Source organism: Monopterus albus, unplaced genomic scaffold (assembly GCF_001952655.1).
Source record: "Monopterus albus unplaced genomic scaffold, M_albus_1.0 scaffold121.1, whole genome shotgun sequence".
NCBI lineage: Eukaryota > Metazoa > Chordata > Actinopteri > Synbranchiformes > Synbranchidae > Monopterus > Monopterus albus.
The window spans coordinates 1986002-1996690 of record NW_018128001.1 but is presented as its reverse complement, the minus strand read 5'-3'; the positions used below and the strand labels follow the sequence as shown (position 1 = coordinate 1996690).

General features: G+C 45.8%; 1 protein-coding gene across 2 annotated transcripts in view; it reads right to left on the bottom strand.

The window, feature by feature from the left end:
* The window catches only part of pik3c2b (phosphatidylinositol-4-phosphate 3-kinase, catalytic subunit type 2 beta), a 53061-nt gene that overhangs the window by 12391 nt on the left and 29981 nt on the right, over positions 1-10689 (bottom strand). For both annotated transcript variants that reach the window (XM_020612134.1, XM_020612132.1), the window contains exons 20-30: positions 9679-9786; positions 9352-9444; positions 9133-9262; positions 8913-9049; positions 7838-8007; positions 7533-7689; positions 6466-6575; positions 5480-5681; positions 4835-4959; positions 4410-4527; positions 2858-2933 (exon numbers count right to left, since the gene is read on the bottom strand). In XM_020612134.1, the coding sequence (XP_020467790.1) occupies positions 2858-2933; positions 4410-4527; positions 4835-4959; positions 5480-5681; positions 6466-6575; positions 7533-7689; positions 7838-8007; positions 8913-9049; positions 9133-9262; positions 9352-9444; positions 9679-9786 (1426 nt within the window). The remainder of the gene's footprint in view (positions 1-2857; positions 2934-4409; positions 4528-4834; positions 4960-5479; positions 5682-6465; positions 6576-7532; positions 7690-7837; positions 8008-8912; positions 9050-9132; positions 9263-9351; positions 9445-9678; positions 9787-10689) is intronic.

Here is a 10689-nt window from a genome sequence, read left to right as displayed (position 1 = left end):
TGTCTGAGATCCCGGCTGCTCGGGAAGCTGTGAGGGGCGGCTAGCTTGGGCTAAGCTACGTCTAGGAGGCTCCACACCGGCTACGTGGGCATAGCTAGCTGGCCTATTCTCCATGGTGTGGAGCCGCGCTTCTAAGTCTGTGAGCCTCGCCTCCAATGCTGCTAGCATCTGACATTTATTACAAGTACCATTATCGCTAAAGGAGGCAGAGGAATAAATGAAAATGCGACACTCCGAGCAAGAGAAAGGAGGAGAGGAAGAGGGGGAAGCCATTGCTCTCGATTAAGCTACTAGCTTAGCTAGCTTCTAAACTAGCCGACCTAAAGTAGCAAGTTAAATTTGGTAGTTAGCAAGAACTTCTGCAAAACAAGTGCTTTAAGTGGTGCAAGCATATGTTGTCACTCAAAAATTCAGATGAACCTAGAAAATAGTGAGTTTAATTCCTAAACAATCTGGAAGCAAGCACAACACAGTGCAAATACAGAAAACAGGAAATGAGTATGGTTTACCGCAGGAAACAGCAGTCTGTCAAAGGTTCCGCAATCCAACCCATTAGTGAGAACAGAACTGCGTCTCTTGATGGCTACTCAAAAGTGCTTATTAAATTAGAACTGCTGAATGTGAGAGGGGGTTTGACCACATTCATGTTTCTTGTTCTCCACTCACAGAAACAGCGTGAACAGTGTGGCCATAGGCCACTGCTGTAGAACTCAAGTCCATGACTCAGACTCGAGCATTGACTGTATTGTCTAGTTTGCGGATGACACGACTATAGTTGGCCTCATTACCAACACCGATGTGGCCAACTACAGGAGTGAGGTGTGCCAACTGGTCCAGTGGTGCAAGAACAACAACATCTTCCTCAATGTGAGGAAGACTAAAGAGATCATTGTGGACTACAGATGAAAACCTCTAAAGCATCCACCACTGACCATCGATGGTGCTGTAGTGGAGAGAGTGAGCAGTACCAAGTTCCTGGGGGTGCACATCTCTGAGGACCTCTCCTGGACCAACAACACCATATCACTGCCCAAGAAGGCTCAAACATGCCTCTACTTCCTCCACAAACTGAGGAGAGCCAGTGTCCCACCCCCCATCATGTGCTGTAGTGGAGAGAGTGAGCAGTGCCAAGTTCCTGGGGGTGCACATCTCTGAGGACCTCTCCTGGACCAACAACACCACATCACTGCCCAAGAAGGCTCAAACATGCCTCTACTTCCTCCACAAACTGAGGAGAGCCAGTGTCCCACCCCCCATCATGTGCTCCTTCTACCCGGGCACCATTGAGAGCGTCATCACTGGCTGCATCACTGTGTGGTTGAAGCCTGTACTGCCTCCTGCAGAAGGACCCTGCAACGCATAGTGAATACAGCCATCGGCACCCCTCTGCCTTCCCTTAAGGACATCTTCAACACCCGCCTCACCCGCAGAGCCATCAGCATTGCTGATGACACCTCCGACCCCACACACTCCCACTTCAGACTCCTGCCTTCAGGGAGAAGGTATCAGAGTCTTCAGGCCCACTCCACCAGACTTACAAATAGCTTCATCCACCAGGCTGTGAGGATGCCCAACACTACTCTACTTTAATTCTATTTTAGCTTCCTAAATGGTATGGCATTCAATACTAGGTGAGAGAAAAACGGGATTTTGATTTTCTGTATGTCCTGCACATATAGTGAATTGACAATAAAAATCTTTGATCTTTCTTGATCTCTTTGATTTGAACTTAAAAGATGGAGATGAGAACTCCGACTTTTTTTGGATTAAGTTGTGTGTGTGAGTGTGTTAGCCTCAGCCGACCCAGGGCCTTTCTGTGCAGAGTCTGCATGTTCTCCCTGTGCCTGCGTGGCTTCACTCCGACTTCCTCCCACAGTCCAAACACATGCAGCTTAGGTTGACTAGCGACTAAAAATTAGACATTATCTGGAAGGGCATCCGGCGTACAAACATGGCAAGTTTAACATGGGCATCGTCAGTTTGGTGGGGGCTGATGATTTGCTGTGGTGACCCCTAACGGGAAGAGCCAAAAGTAGAAGAAGAAGAAGTGTGCGTGAGTGTGTTCATGCTTACAAGTGCATTTGTTTGGTTATTATGTCTCACACACACCCCCATTCTGACTCAAACCCCGGGGACTTGAGCCTTAACTCGGACTTGAGGTTTAACGACTCAACTACCACTGCTCACAGATCTGACAGAGTCACAGTGCCTGGACTTTGACCCATTTGTACAAAATATGTATTCTGTAGGGTGGGTGTTTCTGCTCACTGTGGGTTGAACAGTTCCACTGAGTCACTGCCATCACAGCTAATCTCAATCGAACACATCAGGAACATGCTCAAAGAGGCATCATTTTTTTCATAGCTGCCTCTTCACAGGCTTTAATCAGAATTAGACAGCTTGTTACAGACCTCGTTCTACACGAAGCTGTTTGATGCATCTCCACGAGTCTCCAGGTGTTTCAGCAGAAACTTAGTCCACAGTGCAACACCTGAACAACATTAAACAGTTCAGTCTTCGTCATCTCTTTATAGCCAACAAACACGAAAGAGCATCTCAGCAACATCTGGTGAGGACACATACAGCTGGCTGAGAACCAGCAGCATGAACCAGGGTGGGTACAACAGCTGTGTGCCTGACACTGAACGAGTCAACTGAGGTCTCACGCCATCAGCTAATCACTGACATCACAGCCGCCGCACTCACTGATTGGACCAACTACAGACCCTCTGACTTCTGAGGGGGTCAGACACATGCCACATGAGCTAGATCTCTCATCTAATTACTGCAATGGGCACTGACCTCCACAGACAAACAAACAAGCATGTGCACGTGGTCTTCATCTGTATATGTATACCTGCTGGTCTGCTGGCTGTTGTTCCAGGTCTCTCGTCTCTGGGCAGCGGGTGGAAGAAGGCGTAGACCAGGTGACCCTGCAACACACACACACACACACACACACACGTTATCTTTCCATCACATTCAGGGGACATTACACTGACTTCCATTAATTTTATGGGGACTTACCTTAAACTTAAACCAAGTCATCACTCTAAAATGTCATGATTTATGTTTTAGGGACTTCCTTTTTGTCCCCATAAGGATGTGAATGCCCACAGTGTGAGTGTTTTACATATTTATGTCCCCACATCATGAGTAATACCAGGCCACACACAAACTGTATATTGTATATTGTTTAGCAAATCCTAACCCTAAAGAGGATGATGCCCCCACTTATACCAACTGCAACATGGAAACTAAGCCAGTCGTGTTTATGGAAGCCCCAATGAGTCAAGACAGTGACAATCCTTATTTCCACCAGTGTTTAATGTTCCTGTCCATTTAATGATTTAATAATAATAACTAAAGCACACAAACTCCTTTAAAATAACAATTAACCGGTCTTTTTACAAACACAGACTTTTATTCCCGTGTTGTTTCGTGTCATGTATGATCAAACCAATGAGTGATAGCATCTGACCTTTCATTGGACATTTAGTTTTTGTGCACAAAAACTGGTTTAAACAACATTTTTGTCTTGATGTTGAGTCAGTTTTAGTCTTTGTTGAGAAGCCTGAGGCTGAACTGAATCTGTGATGGATTCTAAACCAGCTGCCGGATCAGTCTGTGGCCAAAGAGAACATAAAGTCAAATAAACCTGCTTCTATCAGTTTTAATGAATCCTGACTTAATCCACACTCAAGAATAAAACTGATGAGAACACCAACAATAACAGTGGAGCTGCAGCTGAAGTCTGTTTTATTTTAACAACAGAAGCTCCACTTCACAGCAGCTTTAACACAAACTAGCAGCAAATGTAACAAAACTATAATGACCAACATGTAACACCATGTTCAGTGTTAGCAAAGAGTGTGCACGTCCTGCCAAGCGTCTGACACTGGTCAGGCCTGATAGAGCAGCAGTGATCCACACCCTCATGCTGCCTCCAGCACTGATATGTTTCCTCACACATTTCTCAGAAGCCACAGAGTGAAAATGAAATGACATTGCGTTAAGTAGCACTTGAAAACATGTTGCGCTTCACTTGAGCATGATGTGCTGCAGGAATAAAGACACACCTGAAGGCAGGAAGCAAGAGAAACCTGAGCTCCCAGCTCAAAATCTAAACTGTCTACTGAAACTAGTTCATCCTGGTTTGTAAAGTTCATACAGAGGAGCCACAACTAACCATTATTTTCATCCAAAGTCATAAAAACTAGTTATGATTCATGACTTCAATGTGTGCATTTTTTTGTGCTGACTTTTATTCTGAAAGTCACTGTGTGACTGAGATATTTAGGAAAATAAAAGATGTTGCTGAGATGCTGCTGAGTGTAATACATGAAGCTCACAGAGACGTGTCACACTCTCAATGACCAATAACACCACCACCACCACCAAGATCAGACCTGAGCGACCTCTGGGGCGGCATGGATCAGGTGCCAGATGTAACCGTTCAGCTCGTCTTTCCTCCTATCAGCCATCGCCTCACCTCGGGACCGGCCAATCACAAAGCGGCTGGGGAAACTGTGGGCAGGACAAAGAAGAGAGATGTCACACCTGAAACACAAATCACCTGTTTCCTGCTCTGAGGGTCGTTGTGCTGCTGCCTCCAGTTTCTCATAATTGTGAAATGAAACGAGACACTGGTGAAACAATGAGATAAGTTGTTTTAACAAGAGATGTTTCTCATACCAACTGGAAAAATTGCTTTCTAACGAGAAAACCTGTAATCACATGAAAAAACTGACAAAATATTTTGAGCCAGGTGGCAGCAACACACTGCTGTGGTCCCTCTGTGTGCATGAGCACGCACATGTTAGTGTGTGCGCACCTGGGCAGTTTGAACGAGGGCAGGATCAGTCTCAGTTTACTGTGAAGTTCCTGAAACTCTTCAAAGGTCCTCTGAACCAGCTGCACCTCCTGCTGCCCCTCACGTTCCACCTTCACCACAAATGCCTGAAACACACACACACAGAACCACCACAACCAAAAGCTGAACATGAACATAAACCTGAACCGGATCCTATTATTTATCCGTTTAACACCTGTGATACTGGAAACCACTGTTTCCTGTGTGCCTGTATAAAGTGGGATGATGCAGAGCTGCTGCTTCTCTGCACTGCTTCACAGCTGCAGCAGCTTCACACAGACACACTGAGGCATATATGAAATGAGCAGATTTACCCAGAACTAATGTGTCTGCAGCTGAGACCTGTTAGAATTCAGTCTGATCCTGCATCTGAAGTTGCCCTGTTTACAATATAGTGCCCCATCACTGTCCGCCATGTTCACTCCAACACATCGTGCCCTCAACACTACACTGTGGAAAAACAAAGCAGTGCCCACAGCATGTACACTGCTCTCTGCTAACACTCCCACAATGCAATGCTCCATGTTTTACAGCTGAGCAGTACTACAGCTGTTGGCAGTGACACAAACTAAAGATCAGCCGGTGTGTGACTGCTAACAGACTCACATATCCTTTGCTGGGGCTGGCGGTGCGGATGTGTCTGCAGATGTAGAGGTTCCTGATGAGGCCATCGCTCTTCATCGTGTGGACTCGGGGAGCAAACGACAGCATGGGTCGATCCTCCGATGAGGCAAACTTCATCTGAGCCAGATTGTGGATGAAGAAGTTCAGTTTGGTGGCAACACTGCCCAGACTGGACTCGATCAACCTGCCCCAGCACAAAGAGAGGAGGTTAAAGGACCATTCTGACTGTTTTTACTGGCTGCTGAAAATGACAAATTGTTTTTCCACATCCCATCTGTGCTCTTTCCAAAGCCATGGTGAACAGTCTATGTGTGGAATCAGTATGGCCTGTTGTGTCCCTGCTCTATCACAGGCCAGGATGTGTGCTGAAGCAAGAACATTTTGGGTTCATGGCCTGTTTGTTTAACCCATTGGGTCATCCTGATGTAGAGATGATCTGTTAACTAGGTTCAGGAATTGGTTGGGGGGGGGGGGCAAAAGTGAGCTGTGTACAAAAGGAGGCAGTAGAGTAGTGTAGTGTATGTGCATGCGGAAGAAGGATAGAGAGTGAGACCCCGGCTGGGGGGACGTGACGGACTTGACTGTGCTTATGACTTAAAAGAGACTGACTGACTCTGTGACAATCTTCTTGTCTAATACTGCATTTATTTCCTGCAGGAATGGTGACTCTGTCCCCTATCTCTTAGTCTGTTGAATTGTCTGCCAAACTATTGAAATGCCTTGAATTATTGTAATATTAAATTGGAATTGGAATGATCTGTCTGAATTAATTTAGCTCGCATCAGGTCCTAGCCACCACAGTATTTTGGTTCTGTAGAACAGAAGAGTCTCCACAGGGTGAGGAGGACTAACACTGATCTGATGTGCATGGAATAAAACTGGTGGAGTGCTCCTTTAAAGCTCCGGCTCCCATTCTGATCAAACCTGAAACTGGAGGCACAGCTTCACAAACCTGTGTGTGTATGTACCTGGTGAAGTACATGGTGGCGTCAGCTTCAGACTCGTGAGGTCTCAGAGCATCGTAGACGTACTTCAGATCATCCAGATCAGCAAGTTCAGGGATCCCACAAGACAACATCTGCATGTACACACACGTGTTAATATGTATGTTGTGTATGACCAACAGCTGAAAACACAAAACATATTCTGTTCACTGGGATAGAAGACTGAAAAACAGCCAAGTATCACATTGGAAAAGTTGTAGTTCGTGGCAGGTTTTCTTACAATGACAATGAATCAAAATAAATATACGCACATACTCAGTTGTCAGTTTGTTGGGCACACTTAGCTAAAATGCAACTAATCCAACAGTTTGCACTGTGTTATACTGACATGTGTTTCCATTATGAAGTGAGGTTAAACAGAAACACCAGCCAGTAGAATGCTGTACAGTTCAGTATGAACACAAACTGAACATTATCAACCTGCCCTCTCTGCAGAGCATTTACCTCCGCAGGGTGCTTAGGAAAGCTGCCTCCATCCTCAAAGACCCCACCCACCCCCAGCACGGACCGTTCATACCACTACCCTCCGGTCAGAGGCTCAGAAGTGTGAAGTGTAGGACCACTAGGCTGAAAAACTCTTTCTTTCCCTCTGCCATCAGACTCCTAAACAGCTGAATCAGGATCTACCTCATGTAATTCCATCTGTACTGTTTACATACTCATTTTGCACATGCACACTCACTGCTGAGTATTTACACCCCACAGCTCCCACGTAGCATATATTCTCTCTGCATTATATTGTGTTCTTGTTGTATCTTTAATTGCTCCCTTCACTTGATGCTTTAAAGTGCCTTAGATTTGTGTTACTGTTCATTTACTTTATATTTCATTTGTATTTTGTGGCATTCATGTCGACAGCAAAGTAAGAATTTCATTGTACAGGGAAACACGTTTCCTAACTGTGCATATGACTAATAAACACTTTGAACTGTGACCTTCATCAGAGGGTTTACAGCAGGACTGTTGGACTAGACTGACTTACTTTGACACAGGTGTTCCTAATAAACTGACCCCAGGTAAACTGTACCCACCAGGCCCAGCAGGTTGAGGAACAGGTGTGTGTGTTTCCTGATCAGGTTGTACGCCTCGCAGCACAGATCCACAAAATCGTGGAAGCGACTGGATGGTTTGTCTCCTCCATTGATGACGTACGCCATGTCGGAGGTGAAGACGAAGGGGGCGCGGTCCCTGCACAAGCCACATGACCCACATCACCACATCACACTCACACGACCCACAACACAGTCTAACTAGTCCAAAATAACACGGTTTTTTCAGCTAAAATAAGGACAGGCTCGTCCTGTTAATGTTGGGACGGCCTCAGTCTGTCTCTCACCGCTTGATGTTTCCAAACATCTGTGCGTGTCCGAGGAACTTCCCAAAGTCGATGTGGAACATGTGACCACTGGTCTTCAGCATGATGTTGTCGTTGTGGCGGTCGCAAATTCCCAGGATGTAGGTTGCCACACAGCAGCCAGCGCATGAATAGATGAAGTTCTCCACTGCCTGGACACACAACAGAGTACACATGTCTGTGCAGATTCTCAGTCATCCAGGTCATAGTAAACCGAAATAACCTTAGGAAAAATCAACTGGACTTAGATTTCTAGATCGAAGACGTTCCACCTACAGCCCAGTATCGGTGAGAGTCGGTCGACAGGGGAGGATCCAAAGACAGGTAACGACTCTCACCGATACTGGGCTATAAGACTCAGTCGTTAAGGGACATTGATGGCCTTCAAAGGACTGAAACACCACAGAGGGAGATAAATATCTCCGGCTCAACACCAGTCAGTCAGAACTGATGAAGCCTCTTGGATGAGAGGTGAAACGTCTTCGACCTAGAAATCCAAGTCCAGTTGATTTTTCCTAAGGTTATTTCGGTTAACAGAGTACACAGTACAGAGGCCAGAGGTCAGGTGTTGACTCAGCATTTGTGCCACTGAACATTTAAATTTGTGACATGAGACTGAAAAGGGACATTTCAGTATTGCTGCTTTTTTCCCATTTCACCTGCACAAATCCTCAGTGTGGTTATAAAACAGAACAAACAGAGTTCACCTGTTTGGTGCCTAAATAAGGGACACGGGTCCTCAGTAACTATCCCTGCCTCTTAGGGTTGCATGATTAACTGTATCGTGAGCATGATTCAGATCCCTGTGCGATCTCAGTCTCAAGTGACAATGATTCTGCCGTGTTTGCATTAGCAGAAAGATGTTTTGCATCAAATCAAGTGCTCCCTTTTCCTCGCTATGCTGCCCAGGAATGAGGTACTGTAGACAGGAAGAGAAGACTGATTCAAAAACAAATCCAACATGTTTGACACAGTGAAAGATATTCTGTGTCACGCTCTGAATCACGCTCACGACACAATTACTTGTGTAGCTCTACTGCCTGTCTGAGTGTGTTACCTTGTCATACTGCTCGTCAGTGGGGTTGTGTTTCTGCAGCCAGTCAGCCAGTGGTCGGTCTTTGAAGGATCCTGTGACTCCATGTTCCACCTGGATCTTCCTCAGAGTGTCAGCGTGAGGAATCATCTCCACCATGCCTGAGAACAGGTCACACCATACCTGTCAGTCACACCTTGCTTTATTCAACGGTCTTACTCCTGTCCTGACGTGGTGTCCTCACCTCGCCCCCTACCAGTGGAAAAACATTTGAAGATGACCATCCTCATGTCCAAACCCTCCTGGATCCAGAGCTTGTTCATGATGCGGATCATCTGTAGAGTCAGCATGTCCTGCCGCAGGTCATCTCCTGACTGGACGGAGACAGAGACAACAGATTGGTTCAAGTACCGGTTCAGGTTCTGGTTCAGAGAAGCAGAAATCAGATAAAATCAGGTGAAACCTTGAAGATGACATTGATATGGTCTCCCAGAGGGTCGAGGTTTTGGAAGCACAGTTTGAGAGGGACAGCGTTGGAGTTGAAGAACGAACATGACTGTACAAGAGAAGAAGATTAATGTCACTGTGCCTGAACAGAGTCCTTCATACACAATCAGGACAGCAGGAGTGATGCAGATGAAAATGCTGACCTGACATAGACACTAGACACAAGTCAGAGGATCAGCAGTTATTACAGTTCATCCTGACAGGAACATGAACATTCGAACCACATCTCATCACAATCCTTCCAACGGCAAAACAGATCCAGAGCTGGTGTGTGTGTTGCTACCTGTATGTTGATTCCCGTAACCAGCAGCGCCGGGTTCAGAGGAAGTCTGCAGCTGCTGTTGATGGAGAAGAACTGCTTCATCTCCTCCAGACCTTCTCTGAGGACAGACTGCAACACACACAGGCTGTTCGTTAAAACCATTCACATCATGACGTCATCCGCTTTGTGCCACTGCTCCGGGGTCGTAACATGAGACAGCAGGGCCAGAACAGTGGTGCAGATGTCCTTCTCCCCAGCACGCCCTCCAGCTCTGCCTGGGGGACGCCAGGGGTTCCCAGGCCAGATAGGAGATGCAGTCGGGTGCACAAGAACACGATTTTTGTAATATTGCCTCTGTACATCACCTCAATGGACTTGAAATGAAGCAGTCAATGTAGACAAAGTGTAGACGTTTAGCTTTAATTCAAGGGGTTTTACAAAAATAAAAACAGATAAATAAATAAAACCCTGAGCCTTAAACCCCTGAGCCTTCCCTTAGTTATACTGCTATATCCTCTGTCCACTCACCCCAACCGGTCGAGGCAGAAGGCCGCCCACCAAGAGCCGGGGTCTCCCGTTAAAGGGAGTTTTTCCTCCCCACTGTCGCCAAGTGCTTGCTCAGGGGGGTTTGCTGGGTTTTTCTTCTATAATATTACTAGTAAGGTCTAGACTTTACTTTGTCAAGTGTCCTCAGATGACTTTTGTTGTGATTTGGCGCTATACAAATAAAATTTGAATTGAATTTAATTGGAAAATATTGCAATAACTGTTTAGGAATTATAGACATTTCTATACACAGTCCCCCATTTTCAGAGGATCAAAGGTAACTGGTCAGTTGACTGAGAAGCAGTTTCATGATCAGGTGTGGCATGTTCCTTCGTCATATCAGAACAAATTTAGCAGATAAAGCAAAGCAAATGTAGTTCTATAGCCTGTTTAAAATCCAAAGGTTCCAAAGTGCTTCACAGCAAGATGAATTAATGTAATTATAATAACCACATATATCACTCATAATCACAGCAAAGCATAATG